The 22,869-nt window shown below is 45.1% G+C and overlaps 1 protein-coding gene across 1 annotated transcript in view; it reads right to left on the bottom strand.

Moving 5' to 3' along the window:
* UBR2 (ubiquitin protein ligase E3 component n-recognin 2) overlaps window positions 1-22,869 on the bottom strand; it is a 116,489-nt gene that overhangs the window by 33,939 nt on the left and 59,681 nt on the right. Inside the window, exons 12-25 of the mRNA XM_045294770.1 lie at window positions 22,077-22,240; window positions 21,889-21,988; window positions 20,199-20,327; window positions 17,777-17,960; window positions 13,746-13,807; window positions 13,476-13,586; window positions 12,029-12,094; window positions 10,289-10,411; window positions 10,114-10,177; window positions 8,649-8,773; window positions 6,595-6,647; window positions 5,500-5,602; window positions 3,973-4,021; window positions 3,422-3,576 (exon numbers count right to left, since the gene is read on the bottom strand). Coding sequence (XP_045150705.1) covers window positions 3,422-3,576; window positions 3,973-4,021; window positions 5,500-5,602; window positions 6,595-6,647; window positions 8,649-8,773; window positions 10,114-10,177; window positions 10,289-10,411; window positions 12,029-12,094; window positions 13,476-13,586; window positions 13,746-13,807; window positions 17,777-17,960; window positions 20,199-20,327; window positions 21,889-21,988; window positions 22,077-22,240 — 1,488 coding nt within the window. The remainder of the gene's footprint in view (window positions 1-3,421; window positions 3,577-3,972; window positions 4,022-5,499; window positions 5,603-6,594; window positions 6,648-8,648; window positions 8,774-10,113; window positions 10,178-10,288; window positions 10,412-12,028; window positions 12,095-13,475; window positions 13,587-13,745; window positions 13,808-17,776; window positions 17,961-20,198; window positions 20,328-21,888; window positions 21,989-22,076; window positions 22,241-22,869) is intronic.

Raw genomic sequence — 22,869 nt, forward strand, 5'->3', positions numbered from 1 at the left:
TGAGGTGACCGGAAATACCATGGCTTGGGTTAGTTGCACCTTAGTTATCAAAGTAATATCCTTGCCTTTTTTTTTTTTTTTTAAACACTTTGAAGATTGCTTGTGGACAAAATCCTTGCTACCTCCAATCTTTTCTCAGTTTATCATGTTTGATCTCTTGACTATTGCTTCCATGCGCAATTATTGTGGATCCAAGCAAGATGAAACCCTTGATCATTTTCATCTCTTCTCAGTTTATCATGAGGTTGCCTACTGGTCCGGTTCAGGGCTGTGGTTTTCTGGACACTGAGCTGCAACCCAAACTGAAGGTGGGAACCCTTGCTCTTCCTCAGTAAGCGGTCAAGTTGTCCTCACTTCAGCCCGGGCGGTTGGGCCGTCTGCACATCAGACGCTGTTGATTCGCCACCTCCATCCTGAGGCCGAGGTTGTGGTCACACAATCCCGCTTCCTTGGTGATTTCACTTGGTCCATCCATAGGATGAGAACGGTGAGAGGATGCCCTCTAAACACGGATGCCCTCCTAAACACGCCCATGTTCTGATTTTAAAGCACACCGTAGTGCCTTGTTCTATTTGCACAACTACCTCTTGGGTCTACGTACAGGTTCAGCAGGAACACAATTAAACGTTCTAGAATTCCTTTTCTCAGGGAGATCCATAGTTAGTTAGATGCACATAAGTGAACACCTTTGCATGGCCAGTAAAATAAAACACAAGTACACATATTTCTGGTATTTTCTGCTTTCATGCAAGTTCTATTTTACGGCAGCAATGACATCCCTTGTTCAAAGTCCTTTTCGAAATCTGGCCCGATAACTGGCAGCTCCCTATCAACATGCCACTGGTAAATGTCACCTGCATGTGCCATCGCTGATGCTGTTCTCGAATTTGCACATTCTGTTGGGTCGTCTTTTTCTGTAGCAGGTACAGTCAGTTGGCCAGGCAGCTACCTTCCACATTATTTCGTCCTCACAAATAAGCTCTGTGATTCATCACCTTTGAGTCTGAATTTTAAACGGATTCTTGAGGGGGTGGCTGGCAGGCACCAGCTCATCCCTCTGTAGCACCCGTCTCATCGCCAGTCCTTTTTCCAGAACGACCACCCTCACCACGAAGCTCCGGGAGTTCTCCCAATTCACGGTTGGGCTTCTCTAGCATTTTCGCTTTTCTGATGAACACGTCACGGAGAGGATAAATCCATCGGCAGGCCCTTTCTAGGTCTTTTCCAATGCTGTCTGGAACCAATTTATTGACCCTTTTTGTCAAGTGATTTGTCAGCAGTGTCCCTGATTTCTTAGTATAGACGTGAGTGCTTCCAGGGCTTCATCAGCTTGTCGAAACATTTCACTTGGTGTTCCACCAATCCTGGAGCCTTGTTTTCGGCTAATGCTCTCACTGCAGCGTGAACTTGTTTTAGTACCATTGGTTCTTGCACCATATGCTACCTCTTGCAATGATTGAAGGTCAACGACCACAGTTCTTTTCGGCACAGTGATCCCATGTGTTCTCTCCATCTTCTTTTGATGCTTCCTGCTCATAGAATCTTTTGATATTGCTACTGGAGGCTTGAAGTTTTTCTTTAGCTCAAGATACGCTGAGCGTGTTCTTCTGTTTGGGTTTTCTAGCTTCAGGTCTTTTCACGTTTCATTCTGTTTTACTTGGTCTTCCCGAGCGCCTTCGAAATATTGTGTTCCGCTCTTTGACTTAATTTCTTCCATTGGCCTTAGCGACTACAATTAAGAGCAAGAGTCTCACCTGACAGCCACTTTGATCTTTTCTTTTCTTTCCATAAATGAACCCATTTGTGACAGGCCAGAGCGGTTCCATTCCTGCAGTGGGACAGCACAGGGGCACCGTGGGTCCAGGCCCCACCAGCTACTCTCCTCATGCAGGAACCGCGGGCCAGACGCCCACCGTGCGTCTCCTCATCTCAGTTCTGCTGCAGACGGAGCGAGTGTGCACGGCATGTTGGCTGATCTCAGGTTTCTTCACCATCTTCCTGAGGGAGGCGCTGTAACGGGTCCCGTATTTGCCCACGATCCCGACCTTCTTGGTGCGTTTGGCCATCGTGCCGCAAACTAGTCCCAAGCCAGAGAGGACGACTTTGACCTTTTAATGCCCTTTGCTTTCACCATCAATGACGGTCTTGACGTCATCCCTCAGCTCATCGGGTCTCCTGTCAGAAGTAGCCACTGTGCCACAGCTGTTCTTGAGATGTTAGCAAACTCCAGGTGGGAAAGCTTCCAGGCTGTATTACGGCTTTTGTGGACTGTTTTCATTGTCTTCAGTTTCAACTTGAACTCATTTATGAACAAGTTGAAGGTTGTTCCACGGTCAGCGGTGGTCTGGTTTCAGCTGCTGATACGGAGCTTCTCTATGGTCTCTTCCTACAGACGTTGTCAATTCACTCTCTGTGTTCCCTCCGGAGAAGTCCACGTGCGTGGTTCTGTGTTGTTGAAACAAGGGGACTTGCTATGAGCAAGTCATTGGTCTTGCAAAATTCTATCATGTGATCTCCAGCTTCCTACCTACTTTACATATATATGAAACGATATTGACTCAATTGACATCTTTGTTCCCTCTTTTAAGCTTTCTCTGCCATTTCTGAAGGATATCTGTGATACGTGGATGTGGGGTCTGTGTCTCCCCCTCTTTATCAGGCTGCTCCGGCTGCCAGCAGGCTTCGGGGAACTAAGGAAGCCTGGCCCGGAATGACACAAAAGGAAGGATGGCGTGAATGCCATTAACCCTTTTCCTACGCGTTTCCCACAAATCTTTCACCAATGTGATGCGGATGCTCTCTAATGCACCACCGCTCCGTGATTTTGGATTTTACGTATGTTTAAAATGGGAGGGGGTTGTAAGTCTCCACCCACCAAAGCCAGTGAGATATTTGGGTCTGCTGATGGAAGTGGAGGACGGGAGCCTGTGTGAGCAGATTGCACAGTTCAGGGAGCCCCTCCTGAGCGGTCATCGTACTTACACTCGAACAAAACCTCTTCTCCCTTGAAACAGCAGAGGACCCGACCACCATCCACAGGCCGGTGGGCAGACACAGACTGGAGCCACCACAACAATGTGGGACAACAACATGTGCCAGGCACTCATTTTCACCGCCAGACACAAAAACAGAAATAATATGCAATGTACTTAAAAAAAAATCATCTTACTGGGGGCTCTTATAGCTCTTATCACAGTCCATACACACAGCTGTTGTGTCACACACTTTTGCAAATATGTGGCCATCATCATTTTCAAAACACTTTCTTTCTACTTGAGCCCTTGGTATCAGCTATACTATGTATTTCTAATGAGGGCAATACTCTCCAGGTTGGTCCTGGGTTTGCTTTATCCAGCCGCGGAAGACTCTTGACCTTTATGACAAACCCCTGAGGCAGACAGAACAAGTGGCTTCCACTCACCCTTTGCAGCATGGACTCTGACCAGGCATAGCCATGGTGCTCGACAGCCCACCGCAGGATTGTTCCCATGATGCACAACATGACATCGGACTGCAAAATGTTCACCAGGCTTGCAAACAATGGGCAGAACGGAGGCAACACTGGAGGTGGAAGAGCTGCAAATAGAGCTGTTATTGGTTTCTTTGTAGATCACGCTGCCCAACGTTATCGTTCACCTTCCGAAGGTCAGTTGAACGCACAGACACGGCTACATGAGTAGCAGAAGTACAAAGGAAAGTCCCCTTCCCCTCGTCACACCTGATGACCTAAAATGAAACCATGAACTCAGAGGGGAATCAGACCAGTTCTGCATTGACACCTTTATCCTCTGACCGGGCAGAGAGCTTTGTTTAGACCTTTCGTTTCACCAAGGCCACGCACCGCCGACCAGTCAACAGAAGACAATGTTCTGTGACTTCAGTCTTACATATACTGATTGGCACCAAGGCTCTGCCGCTCTATCTTACTGTAGAATAAGCAAGCTAGAGATTTTGCAAAGAAATGAAAAATACCTGTATCTTCCCTATTTTGTCGTTTCAATTTCCGTTGAGCTTCCTCTGCCTAATAAAAAATATAAAGTAATTTGGATTAAGAATTACTACAAAACTTAACATTCCAAACTAGTGACACAAGCCAGTCTTTGCCACGTTACATTCTGATTTTAGAAAATGTTTATCCTTAATGTGTGGGCTCCTAAAACTTTACACACATCAAGGTTAATTATTCATTTTCCCCACTTAAAACAGCCAAAGGAGCCATTTGTTGTACTAAAGCACATGGAGACATGTATACATGCAAACAAATAATCTTATTTAAGCCTGAAATGTATTAGGACTAAGAATTTAAATAATACAGGACCAATAATGAGGGTAGTGATACCAGGAGGGTAAGGGGAAGGTGGGGGGAGAAAGGGGGAACTGATCACAATGATCTACATATAACTCCCTCCCAGGGGGATGAACAACAGAAAAGTGAGTGAAGGGAGACAGCAGTTGGTGTAAGACATGGAAAAAATTATCAAGGGTTTACTTTTATTTTTGGGAGAGCGGGAGGGAGGGAGTCCAGTTAACTATTTTCAAAAACCAATAAAGACATACAGTTATGCGTGTGGAGCTCAGGTGGAAAAACCTGGCAATCTGCTCCTATAAGGATGATATCCTATGAGAGGGTGGAGGGAAGGCAGGGTGGGATGGGGAACCAATCACAAGGATCTACATATAACCTCCTCCCTGGGGGACGAACATCGGAAAAGTGGGTGAAGGGAGACATCAGCCAGTGTAAGATACGACAAAATAATAGTAATTTATAAATTATCAAGCGTTCTTGAGGGATAGGTCAACAGGGAGGGAGGGGAAAAATGAGGAGCTGTTACCAAGGGCTCAAGTAGAAAGCAATCGTTTTGAGAGTGATGATGGCAACAAATGTACAAATGTGCTTGACACAATGGATGTATGTACAGATTGTGATAAGAGTTGTACAAGCCCCCAATAAAATGATTAAAAGGGAAAAAAATTATATCCTTAGAGCTGTGAAAAGCCCCCAATAAAATGATCTTTTTATAAAAATAAAAAAAAAGAGATCATACCCTTGGCAACTCTTATTGGGCTGTTCCACTCGGGTGGGGTGTCGGTATGACGGAGCCAACTGAACTGCACACATCAGTACATATGATGACACAGCTCTTAGACAAACCTAACCCAACCCACGGTCACGGAGCTGATTCCGCCTCACAGTGACCTGTGTCTGGTTTTGGAGGCAAGCGAAGAGAGTCATCTCTCTTCGGTGGAGCGGCTGGTGGGCTTGAAGCACCCACCTGGTGGCTAGTAGTCCAGAACCTAACTCACCATGCCACCAGGGCTCCTTGGATCCTGTCTATGGACACAGACCACTGTTAGGTGGCGCTATTACAGGCCACTTGGACTGTCTTTTTATCCTTGTTAGATTTTCTACAACAAAAACGATCTGTGGGAAATAGTCAAAGTTGTTTAGAGAAAGAAATAACGGCCCTTCCCCAGTATACTTTCAATTTCCCCAATTACCTTGGACTGCTCTGCTCTTGAGAAGTGATAGAAGTACAAGTTGAACTCTTTGGCACACTCTGGCTTCAGTTCATACATGCCTCGCCCTGTTAATCCAGGTTTCCTATGGGAGAAAGGCCCTCAAACGTTGTTACTGAAGTCACCCTCAAATTCACGAGACAGGACTACGAGGTGTCAGAACACGGGAACCCTAGAAAGCAGAGCTCTCACACACTGCTGGGAGTGTAAACTGGTGCCTTGTCTACGGATTAAAGTGGAATCTAAATCCAAAGCTTTATGTGCACCGTCTACTTTATTTATCTAGCAAGTCCACTTTGAATGGTCACTGTAGTCACAGTTTAAAAGTCTAATAATAGGAATAGGTCACATCAATTACATTTCATACAAATGAGCATGGTTCAAAGAAGGAACAGAGTATAAAATGACCAAGTTTGGTTAAGGTATATATATTATCTTCCTAGGTTGTTCCACATATACAGATAAAAGGTGACATGCTGAAAGACATGTAGCTAAATGTAATTAAAGTCAACCCGAAGCAGTTTGATACGAAAGCATGCACTAGTTTGAAAATCAACAAGAACAAATACATTGGGGTGGAGTGGGGTGCAAGAAAAAACAAGAAGTAGGATCCAACGACTGGGTCAACAACGTTAACTAGCCTACTGACTGGGCAGCAGTGGGCACTACAGTTCAGTGGCACGCACGGAGGGTGAGGTGTTCTGCCGCTCACTGGGCGGTCAGCGACTGAAACCCACCAGTCCCTCCCTGGGAGACAGATGAGGCTGTTTGATCCCATAAAGACTTACAGCCCTGGAAACCCGAGGCAGGGTGGTTCATTCAAATGGAAATAAGACTGGAAATGCATCTGAAATGCTATGAACCCTCTTTCTACCCCAGGGACAAGCCCCATCAGGCGACTGTCAATTACTGTTTGCAGGTCTAGACCACAGGAGTGAAATGTCCTTGAAAACCCCAGCGTCGGTGTGTATTTTAAAAGTACTCATCACCTTGACGCTCAGTTTGGCAGAGCAGACAACGCCAGGAAAGTGACTGTGTGAGAAGCATGCGACGTGAAGGCGCCAGGAGTCCCCTCACCTGAAGTGGGCCACGGAGTCAATCACACTCTCCATGCCGGTTTCTTTGTTCTCCTAAAGGGGGAGACACCGGGAAGCGGTCTTCATGAGAATCACGTGCTACCTCATCAACCCTCCTAGCAACCTCTGGCGTAGATCGCCTAGGAGCTGGACTTGCACAGAGAAGATTCCCTAGCAAACATAGTGGTCCGTATGGAATTAGGTAGAACCAGGAGAGCGGCTTTCAAAAGAATTAGAAATAGCATTTCCTAAACCATATTACGTTCGTGACAAAATGTTTCAGAAATTTTGTCTGAAATTCTTCTCTGAATAAAGTCCTTCCTGTTAAAAGATGTTTAGAAAATAGGGTTTAAGAAAAATTAAGTTACTATATACCTTCCTATAGCCCTTAGTTTGCTAATGCATCCATCTTCACTGATTTTGTTATCTTAACATTTTGCACTTAGGGCAAAAGTGAAAAACCTACCCTCTACTTTGCACACTGACCCGTCCTCCAGACAGTAACCAGGGCTGAGGGCCGAGGTCAGAGTAGCGCTGGCCGTGCTGGGGAGGTGCTGGTCAACTTTGGCTGACTGTGATTCCCAGGGGGTTGGCAGTGATGTGCTGATAACCTCATCCTCCCTTCTGTGAGCTGATGGGGTCATCCGCGATTTTCGCAATAACCTAACAACCTAATAACCATGTCAATAAAGGAGGAATGGGTGTATAAATCATGGTTCTCCAAACATACTGTAGAAGCAAATACTGGAATATATAGACCACCACCGAATGTCCCCTCGGGATACTGATTCTGTCTTGTGGCTTCTGCAGGGCACAGACCAGGGGACTATACTGCTGCCTTGTATAAAACATGACACATTCCCAATTCTGTTTCCAATTTTATTCTTTGGGCTGCTAACTGGGAGGTCGGTAGTTTAAACACGCCGCTCCGCAGAGAAAGCGGGGGTTGTCTGCTCCTGGGGGGAGTCCTGGAGGCTCCGAGAAGGGGGTTGGCCTGAGGAGCTGGAATCAGCTCCGTGGCAGTGGGCTTTATCCTAACGACAGCTGTGCTCTATCAAGTCAATTACGTTTGGGGCTGCAATCTGGGAGGATCAGTTCGAAACCAGCCGTCGCTCCAGGGACAAAGGTGAGGCCTTCTGCTCCTGTCAAGAGTTGGTCCTGGAAACCCACAAGGGCAGTTCTGCTTGGTCCAAGAGGGTCATCACGAGTCGTCAGCATCAACTCGATGGACGCCAGTGAGTTTGGTTTAATTGTACTGATGGATAAAATGACAAACTTGGCATTTTTCTACGAAGCAGTTCAGTGGGGGTAAGGAAACTAGACTCGGGGATATAACTGCACCAAGACTGGCCATCTGCTGAGGCTGGTGATGAGTTACACAGTTTGTAACACTTTATTTTCTATTTTTATAGGTGTTTAGGCATTTTATATAATACAAAGGTTGTTGGTTTTTTTAAAGCAGTATTATGCAATAAATATAAGATAGATGAGAATCCCAGAGGAAGAAATCCTGAGGTTGAAAGCTTTGATTTGTCTATCAAATTTGGGAATTATTTTGAAGAACCTTGTAAAGAGAATGTCCTTTCTTAACTCTGTGCAGTGGGTTTCTGCAGAGCCCCCTGGGCTGACAAGTGGATGGCAGAAGACGTGGAGCTCCCGAGCGAGCCGGGAGAAGAGTCGCAATCCCACTTACAAACACCTCACGCACATTCTTTCACTTTCGTGAAGATGATGCGGATGGCTAAGGATGCAACAGGCGGGAGGAGGAGGCACTAGAAACGAGGAGCAGGGTATCTCCCCCGCCCCAGCCCCCCAACACAGGAAGTCACACAGAGTGCGCGCTCCACTTGTGCCAACTTCACACTGACGGCCCTGAGCAAACCCCTCCCTCTCAGATACAGACACTCAGTTCTCAGAGCTGGGCTGGCTTCTCATCTCTCCCCAGCATCTCTTCCAAGGCTTCACGGCACACAGGTCTCTCTGTTTTGCTTTGGACACAGTAGACTGATAGGTATGAGAAGTTCTCCTTAACTTTTTCAAAAGGTCTGTACTTACATCTTCAGGCAAAGACTTGACCAGTTCACTATGAGCCATAGGTCTGATGCTCAACTGATGGATAATCTCCCGTTTGATTTCCTCTGTAGCACTGACCTGCCCAACTCCAAGGTTAAATCTTTCTCCTGTCAATAATGAGAAAGCACACATACTTACATTTAACACGATCATAATACTTGCGTGGTATGGCACTTATAATTCATGCAACACGATGTATTTCTCTACGTCTCTCTGCAATGGGAAAGGCTGGCTTGGCAGCCAGCGATGGCGAGTGCAGCTCTGACCATGGTTCTGAATCTCCGACCGGACAGCTCAGTGAAGCTTTCAGCAGTGCAGAGAGAATTCAGGCTGCTGCTCTAGGAACTGGCTCACAGGGATTAGTGGTCGTGGAGAACTGGTACAGCAGGTGCTGGGGAATTGGTTTCACTCCATCTGCCACATGGTAGAGGGAGAGCGACCCTTCCTTTCCCCTTCTACCTCGTGGCAAACAACATAAAAGTTTCCGGGACCTCAGACATTGGTATCAACTCCTGAGCGTAGTCAGGAGTCTCTGCTCTTTTGACTGCAGAGGGGCTGAAACAGGAAGGGAGGTGGGACAAAGTAAGAGATGAAAGATTGGGGAAAAACAGGGGAAGAAAGGGTGGAAACATACCTAAACCAAAGGGCAGGCTGTAATTATTAGCCATGCTGGGTGCTGGCAAGTCGACTCTGACTCACGGCAACCCTCTGTAGCAGAGCAGAGCTGCCCTGGGGGGTTCCTGGCTGTGCCTATGGTGGAAAGCAGATCTCTAGGTCTGCCCCTCGCAGCCTGCTGGGCAGGTCCCCGCTGCCGACCTTCCGGTTAGCAGCCACCTACTCAATCACACCAACAGGGCTCCACTGGCGTCCGTCCACCAGGAAGTGCTATCCCTAATGTCATCAATAAGGAGCCCTGGTCGTACGGTGGTCAGAGTGCTTGCCTGCGAACTGCCAAGTTGGCAGTTTAAATCCACCAGCCACCCCACAGGAGAAAGGTGCAGCCTCTTCCCTAGTGAGAAGCCTTGGAAACCCTGTGGGGCCAAAGTCCTCGGGGTTGCAGGGAGTTGGAATTGAGGACAGTGGGTTTGTTTTTTGTTTTTTTTGATTTTTACGTTCTTTTTTGGTTCCCAAACCCGGGGGTTCCACCTTGGTTCCAAGTTACCATTGAAAGTTTTTTAGGCTTTTTGTTCCTTGCTGGATACATTTTTGTCCCTAGTGTTTCCCCCAAACTTACAATGTTCCAGTTCACCTTGCTCCAGCGGTTAGACTTCCCTTTCTCTAAAGTGCCAAGGCACAATTAGTCTCAACATTCCGGTAACTAGAGAAAGAAGACTATGCGAAAACCTACCCGAGTATCAGCCCTACACAAAAGAAAGTTTGGAAATTCTGGAGAATTTGCTGCTACCAAATCCATCATTTACAAAGATCTCAAACAGTCCAGACTTACCAACAAGCATTATGATGAGGTATAGCATCTCTTCAATTAGAGTGTTGTTCTGATGGACCACATCCTGTAACCAGCGGGGGAAGACACGTTCAGAGGTAAGACTATGCACACGCACCTCAGAGTTAACGAACAAACACAAGGCGCGTCTTCAGGGTCTTGTCAGACAAATGCTTACCTTATGTGCAGTCTCAGAACTAAATCTTTTCCCGTACTCTGGAGTGCTGAAAATCTGGTACAGTTCAAAGCGGCTGAGCATGATCATCAGGAAATGATTTGGATCCATCATGGAGACACCTGTCTTTTTTGTTTTGGTTTTGGGTTTAATATTTGAAATAAAGGAAAGGAGGAAGGTCACAGGGTTATTGACATCCTGCCTTTGCCTCTTTATTCGCCAATCCCATTCAGAGGCTGAACCACATTAGTTCCAACCCCCACGGTTCTAGCTGACACATGTGGGCAAGAAGCGAAGTCAGTCAAACCCCACCAAACTCCACAGAGCAGGTTAACATGGACTACGGATTACCGTTTCTTCTAATGGGTTAGAAGAATTTCACCGGTATGGATTCAGATCTCAAGTTTGATTCCAGGAATCTGGTATACAGACCCTGGGAGAAAGAGGGCACTGTCACGTAACCTTCTGGCATTCTTTTATATCTATCACATGGAACTCTTTGCAAGAACCATCTAATGATGCTTAAGATACTATTTTGGGGCTTGGGGTGAAAGGTGACAAAGCAAATTAGTTTCCCATTTGGCAATTTCTACATAATAGTTCAGTGGCCTGAGTCACACTTTCCATACTGTGTGCATATTCTGTTTGGCAATTCTGATTCCGATACTCTCGCCTCCCTGCCTGCTGGGAGCTCATCGTTACCTAAGAGTTAATGGTTGACATTTCGATCTCACACACATGGCTTGTTCATGGAATGTGCACTCACAAATGAAGAACTCCTTTCGCCTGCCAATCTGTAAGTTTGCTCAGAGCTCACCCTGGGGAGTATTTTTTGGTTCCAGACTAGAGTGTCTCAGGATGACAGTCTCAGGAGCGCCCAATCCTGAACTGATCGACTAAGTCTGGGCTTGAAAGAACCTGAGTTCTGGTCTGTGGTTTCCTGCTGTTCTATCAGGGTCCGTCTGTCCGTCCGTCATGGCCCTGATCAGCTGGGCACCACCGAGGTCTTCTGGCCTCAGGTGGGTAAGTCTGTGGCTTGGGTCACTCTATTTTCCTGTCCTGGCCACTTTAGTGATTAGTTTTAAATGTCCCTTAATGTTCCTTGAATTCCATTTGTATGAATTCTAAATTAACTTAGCTTTTTAATCTTGAACCTATAATTTTCTTTGAAATTTATACTTTGTGAGTTTTTGTTTCTATAATTATGAAATCCATTAATCAATAATAAGAAACTATTACATAATAAGCCTTGTGCTAGCCTAATGCCGTGACCCTTTCATACAGTTTCTCATGTGGTGGTGACCCCCCAACCATAAAATTATTTCCGTTGCTACTTCATCACTGTCATTTTGCTGCTGTTATGAATCGGGCGACGCCTGTGAAAGGGTTGTTTGACCCTCAAAGGGGTTGCGACCCACAGGTTGAGAACCGCTGTGCTAGGCACAAAGGATCCCACCCCCCAAAAATAAATCCACACATATACACAAACCGTGAACAAGATGTAGTTGCCAGGGTTTAGTGGGGCACACAGTAGTAATAAATACTATGGTAAGGATACAACACCAGGGGAGTCTTCAGGAAAGGGATTCTTTGGTGAGGTCAGGGAAGACTTAGAGGAAGATTTGTAAGAGAAGAAGTGACCGAGGTGAGGTCAAGGAAAGGGAGGTTCTGTGGAAATAACAAGGAGTGAAAGCCATTCCCTCACACCCACGAGCTTTAAGTCTACCACTTTTACTTAATTACCTGAAGCATGATCACATCCTTGTCAAACATCTCTCGTCTGCATTTCACATTATGGTAGTAATAAATCTACAAACAAAACCAAAAATGTATTTGGGTAAATAGGTTTTAATTGCCCGATTCTCCCCACACCCCCCAAAGCACATGGGTTTGTCAAGTGCTAGAGCTCACGCATGGACACGCACACACACAACACGAGGTTCCCTAACAGTGCACACGGGGAAGGCAAAAACAAGGAACAGAACATCACCAGCACGGCAATTCTGCTCAGAGCGGCGCTACAGGACACAGAACTGCTCCCTTGGTTCTGAGGCTGGAGGCTCTACGGGAGGGGACCGCCTCATCTACTTCCCAGGGAGCAGCCGAGGGAGGTGACCTGCTGACTTTGTGGTGGACAGCCCAATAGGTACCCCACGCCGCCGCCACCAGGGCTCCTTGAACAGTCTTAGAAGAGATGGATAACTGGAAACTTCCAGATTGCAGTGCTCACTCTATGGATCACACTTGAAAGCCAACTTTCTGAGTCTCCCACACAGTGAGAAGTCCCTTCCAGTAAAGTTTATATAACCACCACCACCCGCAAAAACAGTAAAGCCCAGCCTAGTGCAGGTATAAAAATTAAACCTCAATTCAGAGCTATACCAACAGAATTGTAAACTTTGAACCCGCTTTAGTTTAAATCAGCGGTTCTCAACCTTCCTCATGCCACGACCCTTTCACACAGTTCCTCATGTGGTGGTGACCCCAACCATAGCATTATTTTCCTTGCTACTGTCATTTGCTACTGCTACGAATTGTCATGTAAATAGCTGACACGCAGGATGCATTTTCATTGTTACAAATTGAACGTAATTAAAGCATAGTGATTAATCACAAAACAATGTCATTATGTGTTGTAAAATATATTTTTGTGTGTGAAATATTTATTTCTAATGACAAATCAATGAAATGTCTTGAAGCGTGGTGTAGCATGGGTAACAGTCTTCACTCTGGGTACTCGTCTGTGGGCCTCTCTGCATGTGGGTGGACCCGCCTGGAGACGGATAGAGGAGTGGTGTCTCGGTTCCTAAGGCCACAGGACACGTGTTTTCCATGGTCTCAGGTAACCCCTGTGAAAGGATCGTTCGAGCCACAAAGGGGGTCATGACCCACAGGTTGAGAACCATTGGTTTAAATCGATAAAACCTTACGCTTTACCATTATGGTTTTTTTAAACAGCTAACTTGGTTTTGAAAAATAATTTCAAGTGAAAACTAAAACCACAGCCATTCATTTTTACATTTAATGTTCCTTCTTGGCACACTATAAATAAAAGTTCAAGACTTTGGTTTTTCATTAGATTTATCTTTTAAAACAACTGGAATATAGTAAACTTTCAATGACTAAGTACACTGAAAATAAAAGATGGCCAAAAAGAGCAATGAAAAATCTCCAGTGAAAAGCCACCTACCTGGTTTACCAGCGAGAAGCCATTTCTCCTCCACATCCCAGCGTGCACTTGGGCACATAAAACGAAACACCGAAGAGGATGTTCTATCAACATAGGTGGGCTCAGTTCGCTCTGTACATATATTAAAAAACAAAACAAAAATACAAGTATCTCAACTGCGGTGCGGGCTTTACAGAGTACCTTTTTGTCATTGTTTCAAAGTGACTTAAAATGCACATAATCGGCACACAGGCACACAACACAATATGCTTACAGTTCTGTATCACTTACTAGAGGTAGCAGCTCTGGACACTTATATGCCACTTCGCTTTTACTCAGTAACACATGCAAGCCTGCACGGAGGAAGAACAAGAGTATCCTGTAAGTGACAATCAGGTGGAGAAGATGATCTAAACAGCCACTCACCTTGACACCGAACCTCATCCCCACTTCTGTGGGAACCTGTCAGATTCTCACGTAGGGTGGAAAGTTGGACACTTTCCATCAATGAGGCTTTGCAGTGGACACTCTGACGGGCCTCTCCCTCCAAGGCACACTTCTCAGCCTTCATCAGTGAGGGTGGTTTTTGTGTGAAATCATTTTATTGGGGGCTCATACAGCTCTTATCATGATCCATCCATCGTGTCAAGCACATTTGTATATTTGTTGCCATCACCATTTTCAAAACATTTTCTTTCTACTTGAGTCCTTGGTATCAGCTCATTTTTCCCTCCCTCCCTCACCGTCCCTCCCTCATGAACCCTTGACAATTTATAAACTATTATTTTTTCATGTCGTACACTGTCTGATGTCTCCTTTCATCCACTTTTCTGTAGATCATTGTGATCTGTTGCCCCTTTCTGGTATGACTACTTTCATTATTGGTCCTGAGGGGTTTATCTGTCCTGGAGTCCCTGTGTTTTCAGCTCTTATCTATACCTGTGTACATGCTCTGGTCTAGCAAGATTTGTAAGGTCGAACTGGGATCATGATAGTGGGGGTGGGGGTGGGGGAAACATAAAGAACTAGAGGAAAGTTGTATGTTTCATCAGTGTTACACTGCACCCTGACTGGCTCATCTCTTCCCTGCGACCCCTCAAGGAGGTGTCCAGTTGCCTACAGATGGGCTTTGGGTCTCCACTCCGCACTCCCCCTCATTCACAATGATGTGGTTTTTGTTCTTTGATGCCTGATTCCTGATCCCTTCGACACCTCGTGATCACACAGGCTGGTGTGCTTCTTCCATGTGGTCAGTTAGATGGCATCTTACTCATTTTTAAGCCCTTTAGGACCACAGACACTGTATCTTTTGATAGCCGGGCACCATCAGCTTTCTTCACCACATTTGCTTATGCACCCACTTTGTCTTCAGTGATTGTGTCGGGAAGATGATGCTCACAGAATGCCGGATTAACAGAACAAAGTGTTCTCGCATTGAGGGAGTACTTGAGTGGAGGCCCAATGTCCGTCTGCTACCTTAATACTAACCCTATAACTATATGCACATAGATCTATTTCCCCATCCCCATATATATTATTTACATATGTACATACCTGTGTTTAGACCTTAACACCAGATATGAAATACAGCTACAGCAGCTGTAAAACTCAATAGAGCACTTTATACGTTATGCTGAGTTGGTCAGACTTCACTGGGTCATGGAGCTTGTTCCCACTTGAAAGACACTACTGAGCTATCTTTCTGCAATGGAACAAGACTGGCCCTAATGTTCCTGGGCAGCAGTGACCCTGACCTTACAGTGAAGTCTCTCAGAACTTCCCGTTCAGGATCGGAGCCTTTGTGGTTCCCAGAGCTCAACCGCAATCCACTCAGGTTCTATTGTACCTGTGTTGCTCCCAAACAGAGAAGGCACTTTACAATCTTGCCAATCTGTGTTGGTCTAAGAAGACTTGTATGCCTAGCCCCACCCGGGTTCTCACTATCCACTACTCAACGCCACTCGCACACAGACCCAGCTCGCTGCTCTTGAACTGCTCAGTTACTTTCTGTTCCATTTAGAATATAGGCATTTGGACCAAGGTTTATTAAAAACAAACAAACAAACAAACAAACAAACAAACAAACAAACCAAAAAGCCTCACTGCCATTGAGTCAACGCTGACTCAGAGTGCACTGCCCACTGTGAGTTTCCGAGACTATGACTGTTTGTGGGAGTAGGCAGCCCCAGTCTTTTTGACGAGGAGCTGCTGGTGGTCTTGAACTGCTGACCACAGGGACTGCAGCCTAATGCATAACCACTTCACCACCAGGGCTTCTTGGTTTAAGGTTTATTGACTCACAGTAACTTTATAGGGACAGAGTAGAACTATCTTCGAGGGCCATATATCGCCCTCCCACCCCCCCATCCAGCATCTCGTCTAGTCAGCATTTCTATTTCCACTCATCTCCTTAGCAACACTGACTTTTAAAATTACCTCTTGGATTTTGCCCTTCCCAGAATGCCATATAATTGTGAGCTTACAATATGTATTTTCAGACTGGTTTCTTTTGCTTTGTATTATACATTTAAGCTTTATTTATCCAGGTGCTTTTGTGATTTGATGACTAATTTACTTTTTAGTTATTTAATAATATTTAATTGTATTAGTATTTAAAAATGCCTCTTGTTTTGTTTGTAATCCATTCTGGTTTTTTGTTTTCCCAAACCATTTTATTAGGAGCTAATCCAGACATAACATTTCCATAGTTCAATTCCATCAAGCAGTTGTATAATTGTCACAATCAGTTTAAGGCCATAAATCTTTATAGATACACATTGTCATATCTTTGTCCGGTGGGCTGGGTGGTAGGTTTAAACCACTGATTTTCTGGACTGAGGTAGAGAAGGAACTAGTTAGAAATCAGTACATTTTCAGAGAATTGAGTTTTACTGATGGACAACTATCGGCACAAGATTCCATCTACACACACACACACACACACACACACACACACACACATTTTCAAAAGCAAGAGGGGTTAGTGGCCAACTTGGAGATGAGCTCCCCTCTCCTGCCTTCTAACCCAGATGAGCTCCCCTCTCCTGCCTTCTAACCCAGAACTTCTCCACAGAACCACGAGGACACTTACTTCTGTTCAGTGACCTCAAAGCACTGAAACACCCCCACAGCCCCAAACTGGGTCTAAATAAGCTACAGAAGAGAGAAGATAAAAAAGAAGTTATAAGATCGATATTTTTTTAAAGGTTTATAATGTCAGTCGAGGCAATTATTTGTTGTACTATTTCTATGTCTAGGCACAAGGTAGGTCCCAGAAGAGGGATCACAAATCTGGGGGTTTTCAACAGCACCCCCAAAGATTGCTGCAACGCGAGCCTGTATAAGCAGGGTAATGTGACAATGTTCAGAATTTTTAAAAGTCTTCAGAAATGCAAGCAGGATCATTACTGATCGTGTATATTTTAAAAGAGCAATAAAGGAATACAGTGAACAAAATCTGACCACGTACATGAAATGGACTTAATTCCTTGGGATAAATCAACTACCAAAGCTCACACAAGGAGAATGGATCACCTGAATAGGTCTGAATCTGTAAAAGAAATCGAATCAACAACCTTCCCACAAATCTGAGCCCATTCGACCCAGATGACTTCCCTGGTGAATTCCACCAAATATTTCAGGGAGAAAGGATACCGATTCTCCGTTATTCTCTCATCATCCACAAAAATGTCATCACAACACAAGTTAAGATATACTTTAAGTACTGAGGTAATGAAAACATCCATCTTTGGAAGTTCTCTTCTGTCCCCAAAATTAAAAGTGGATCAACAGAGGGACGCGTGGGAGGTGAGCTGGTTACGACGACCGGCCTAGGCTCAAGCAGTGTGATGGTGTGACGAGAGCGGCTCAGTTGTGGCAGAGAAGCCCTTACCGAAAACCTTTAGCCGCCGCCACACGTGAGTGCAATTAGTTTGGTAGTTTCAAACGCTCCACAAACCAATGATACGCGACTTGACTTGGACATCGACTACTTGATTTCAAAGCTATCGCCCGCGGTGGGGCTTGCGTGGGTCTGCTACTTCTCATTGCCACGGAGCTGACTCGGACCCCCGTGGGCCCAACCGCAGAGGCCGTAAACCGTTGGCTGGTGGGTTTGAACCACTGACAAACTTGAGGCTTCCCAACTGTAAAGTGAACTTAATAAAAGGCCAGTGTGATGATTCAAGGCAATATATGTAGAACTCTTCTCTCTCAAGAAAAAAAAAAAAAAGCCCACCACATAGTAGGTGCTCAACACACGGTAATAGCCAACAACCATTTAAAAGGTAGTTTTAGGGGTTTAATTTTGGGAAATGCTTTACCTGCAAGTAAGCGGGATACTGGGAGGTGAATGCTGACTTTCTCCTGGGAAACACAGTATCGGATCGTTTCCACGGAGTGCCCGCCGATGCTCAGCGTGATGGGCTGCTCGCCGTCAGTGAAGCCGCTGTGGCACTGCACCAGCACGGCCAGGCACTTCCTATATGCTTCAATGAGGACCCTTTCCTGCAACAAGACAGCTTCTGTCGGTCCCTCCCAGGTTGGGTTTCTCCAACACGAGCACACGCTTCACTGTGAGCCAGTCGACAGGAGCTTGCTTGAGCTCTCAACGACACACCATTCTAAATGAAATCTTCCCTGGATACCTTGCTGTCAAATCTCAGTACGGGCAAAGCAAACGTCAGCTTCCTCCCAAAGTGCCTTTCTTCCGGCAGCCCCCACCTCAGGGAAGGCCACCTCCAACCATTCTGCTGAGGAGCTGAGGAACGCGGGCCCCAGGGCTTTGTCGCCCTCATTCCCAGAAGCCCACAATCTCTTAGTAAATTGGCCATTGCATTTTCTAAGCTTCTCTCAAAACCCGACCACTTTCCCTTGGCTCTCCTACCGCTGAGACACTCTCAGCCGTCTGGGAGACAATGCCCAAGGCCTACTGTTTCTGGTCTTCTCATCCACTTGCTAGACCAAGTTACTTAAACCAACCACATGTGATAAGGCTCCGGGTGCTTCCCTGCTTGTAGCCTTTAATGCATAGGAAGTTCCAAAAGTACTTGGCCTACCAAGCCCCTTCTCAGGAGAAAAAAGTCGCTCCGTGCCTCTCTGGCAATAAAAAGCTTTTGTATGAGAGGCCACGATCCAGGATAAAGTATATGACCGCTGCTTTTATGGTGGTGGGGCAGAGGGGTTTGCATGGGGTGGGTAGAGGGTGGTATTACTGTTTTAATGGTTTCTCATTTTAATTAGCTTAAGATCCAAATTCCTTTCTTTGGCCTTTGAGTCCTGTAAAGAAATGCCCCTGCCTACTTCTCCACTTTATTTTTTTAAACACATCATTTTATTGGGGGCTCTTACAGCTCTTATCACAATCCACCCATCCATCCTGTCAAGCACATCTGTACATATGTTGTCATCATCATTTTCAAAACATTTTCTTTCTACTTGAGCCCTTGGTATCAGCTCATTCCCCCAAACCCCTCCCTCCCTCCCTCATAAACCCTTGATAATTTATAAATTATTGTCTTTTTCATGTCTTACACCAACCATTGTCTCCCTTCACCCACTTTTCGGTTGTTTGGCTTCCTGGGAGGGGGGTTTTAGGTCGATCACTGTGATCAGTTCCCCCTTTCTCCTTGCACCTTCTCTTACTTCTCCGCTTTCATTCTTCAAAGTCCCAGCAGAGCCTCTTCGTTGCTCCGTTGGGGCACCCCTGAATCAGTATTGCTGACCACAAAGAACTTGCAACATTTCATGACTGAGAAAGTTCACTGTGAATCTTGTTTTGAGCCTTTCCAACCAGGAAATACCCCGAGTCCCAATGTCCGGGCCTCTTGTCTACCATTCCTGCACGGTCAGTTAAATCATGGCCCCCCAAGCCAGCTGGCATGAAACCCCCAACTGAATGTACCCGGGTCTGGCCAGCGCCTTCTCACCAGCACAAATTCTCTCACAACTGTTCTAGGGTTACTGCTTGGGAGTCAAGGACAAAGGTCACCTTATTTAGGATAAAACTAGGTCCTTTCGCCCATAGCTCCTATGTCATGAGCCTCCTTTCCCTCCACACCCTGCATCCCTGGCTCTCTACCTCTGGTCACATGAACTCACAATGAGTTCAGGTCTTCACTCACGGGGGCGGGGGTGGGTGGGGGTGGGAGGGCTGCTCTAGATATAACTGAAAATAAATGGGAGGAGCACACATGGAGGGCCTGAGACTTGGGGTCTTGGCTCCCACTAGAGCCTTTTCACAGTTCTAAAGGCTCCGCACCTTTTCAGCACAGACCATGATGCATGTGCACCTGAGTAAGGAATACTCCTTACTATGATCATTTAATTCTTAAAACATCGTTCAGATCTCACGGATACCGTACTTGATCTCTTAGCCTTTTTGGCCAAAGGAAGCCAGGGATAGACAGTGAAATTATTTTTGTAAATGGTCTTTGTATGCATTTACATTCAGGAAAAGCGATGGTAGATTATTTCCTCCATCTGTTTTCTAAGGCTTTAGAATTCTGACTTTTTAAACTTCACAGAATTTATAGGTGGGAGGTCAAATATGTTGTTTGTTAGCTAAGTGATCACCACTATTTTCTCCCAAACTTAAATTGTATGTGTTTAGAAATCTGGCCCCTACTCCACCCCACTCTCAGAAAACAACTGTTACCACTGAGTCAATTCTGACCCACAGTGAGAACAGGCGAGGGAGACTTCACAGTTTGCACCACCCAGAGACCCCTCACTACAAAAACTCACGTCTAAAGCACACCAGTCCTGCATCATGGAAATGACATGTGTTAATTTCATCTGGAGTGTGAAGGCTGCTTCCCACTCAGGTTCCATTTCAATATGTTGTCCTACTTGACGAGTAATTGGATCCATTCCCTGAAAGGAAGTGACAAAGATGGAATGTGAAGTTATATAGCATGCTATGGTAATCATGAATGAAAATTAAAAACAAACAATAAAATGTGGCATCTGAAAAAAACACTATTAAATATTAAAAAAAAACACGTGTCTTCTTCAATTAGACGCTTATAGAACATTTTCTAAAACGCGAATAAAAAAATCAAATGAGGTATGGAATAGATCACTTTAGAGGTGATCTTCTAGATCTCATACAATAAACTTCATGCTAATAATCCTTCAACTTTTTTTGTTTTATATGTTGTAAAAGAAATGCGATAGGCTTTTAAAACTAAAATTTAATGATTTTATATAAAAAACAAACAAACAACTCACTGGCATCAAATAGATCCCAACTCACAGTGAGCCTATAGGGCGGCGCAGAACTGCCTCCGTGGGTTTCCGAGACTGCAAGGCTACACAGCAGTGGAGTGCCTCCTCTCTGTTTCTTAGAGTGGTTGGTGGCTTCGAACTGCAGACCATTTGGATCGCAGCCCAAAGCACAGTCTACTCTGCTACCAAACCAAACCAACCAAACTCACTGTAATAGAGTCAATGCTGACTCCTAGTGACCTGACCCTGCTGTCTGGGTTTCAAGACTATTCATGGGAGTCGAGAACCCAGTCTTTCTCCCATGGGAACTGCTGGCGGTTTCGAACTGCCGACCAAGTGGATCGCAGCCCAATGCATACACAGTACACCACCAGGGCTTTTTAAATATATTATCATATTAGAAAGATATTTTTATACTTACTCCCTAATTTTGAACAAAAAATTTTTAGTCTGTGTTCTACAAGAAAGTGAAATAAAATAACAACAAAGAAGTTTTAATACAAAAGAACAGACAGAAATGAATTTAAACACTCATGACTCATTACCTAATCAAGAAACTAGAATATTAAAAATAAAGATCAACTTTATTTATTCTTTTTCTTAAGAAAGTCAAGAGACTGCCAAAGAATCCTAATGGTACGGGCTTCGTTAAAAGAGTTTTCAGTGATATCACCTCTAACTTGAGCAGTTAAAACAGGTCAAATATGTACCAGTTCATCTGGTTTGTAGACTGTTTTCTGTGGAGACGTCTTTTAAAAAGAGAGAATTAAACAGAGGCGGAAAAGTTCTAGGCTGTATTAGATAAATATTACACCAGAGAGAAAAAACACGAAACCCTAAAAAACAAGACGAAAAAGAGTGATCACAATGGGGTCTCAAGTCACTAAACCAGACTGTACTTCTGCCTGAAGACAGGAAAAACCCAAACCCCCCCAGAACCTCGGCAATCGCCAGAGGAAGGACGCTGACCGGGACCACAGAACCAGCAAATACAAAAGACCAGTAGGCGCCGGAACCTGTGCTGGGATCGCGCTCTCGCGCTACGACTTTCTAAGAGTCTCCAACTAAAGAGGCGCTTCTTGTCCAGAGCAGAGCCGTCCACATCGCTCTTTCGGAAATGTGCCCCAAGGCAGAGACGGAACGGTGTTCAGTTCCATGAATTTTTTTTTTTAATGAAAAACGGAAGACCAGAGTTTCTCTTACACACCTGCATACATCTCAGTAATTCCAAAAAGACATCAAAGCCTTCCAGGAACTTCTGTCTGAGCTCATCCGACCATTCGGTTGGCTTGCTAATTAGCACATACCTGAGCAAGAGGAGAAGAAGAAGGAGTTTATCAACACTGACCCTCTGTCAAGTGCAGCGGCTTTTATCCATGAACCAAATGAGCTTACTTGAGATCCAAAATGAGGCTCTGGACTCTCCTAAACTTGAACGCCTGCAGAGCAGTGTACCGCTCAAACTGAAACCTGCCTTGGGCATCGCGGGGCCTCAAGTGACCCATGAAGGTGGTGATGATGACGGCCAGTAGGTTTTCTTCCGTGATGAGCATTCGCGCCTAGAATGAAGACAGGAGAGTCTAGGGCGACAAGAAACAACGCACTAGAGAGCTAAAAGGATGTCACAACATCGCTTCGTTCTGTTTGTCAGCCAACTACCGCACCTCTCAAGTGTATTATCACCAAGTGTCTACATTCCAATTATGTCCTCCAAAGGCCACCAGCATGAAGCAACAATCAGATCATGGAGAAAAAAATGCCAGAAGGTTATTCAAAGACAATTCAGGGGGGGGGTCTGAAACAGGTGGCAACTTTTCCTTCACTGGGCCATTCAGACATCTGTAAGGATGTGGTCTAATTATTCTAGGATCCAGAAGCTTTTATCACAGATTCTCTAGAATGCAGCATAAAACTCACATTTTCCCTTCATCTTCTTAGTTGAAGTTTATTTTTTAAATTTTCATTTCTATGTGTAGACATATACATTTAACTATTTTCAAATACACTTAATTGGTGCAAAAATACAAAGTCTTCCAGCTCTGGAAGTCCTTCTACCAGAGGCAGCCCCATTAACAGCTTCTTGCATGTTCTCCCAGATGGTGTGTGTGTGTGTGTGTGTGCACACATACAGACTTTCTCTCCTTTATTTGGCATTTCACATTTGTGACCATAGTAAGCAAACATTGTA

The sequence above is a fragment of the Echinops telfairi genome, unplaced genomic scaffold, assembly GCF_000313985.2.
Source record: "Echinops telfairi isolate 266 unplaced genomic scaffold, ASM31398v2 ScPeMD7_3533;HRSCAF=4204_1, whole genome shotgun sequence".
Taxonomy (NCBI): domain Eukaryota; kingdom Metazoa; phylum Chordata; class Mammalia; order Afrosoricida; family Tenrecidae; genus Echinops; species Echinops telfairi.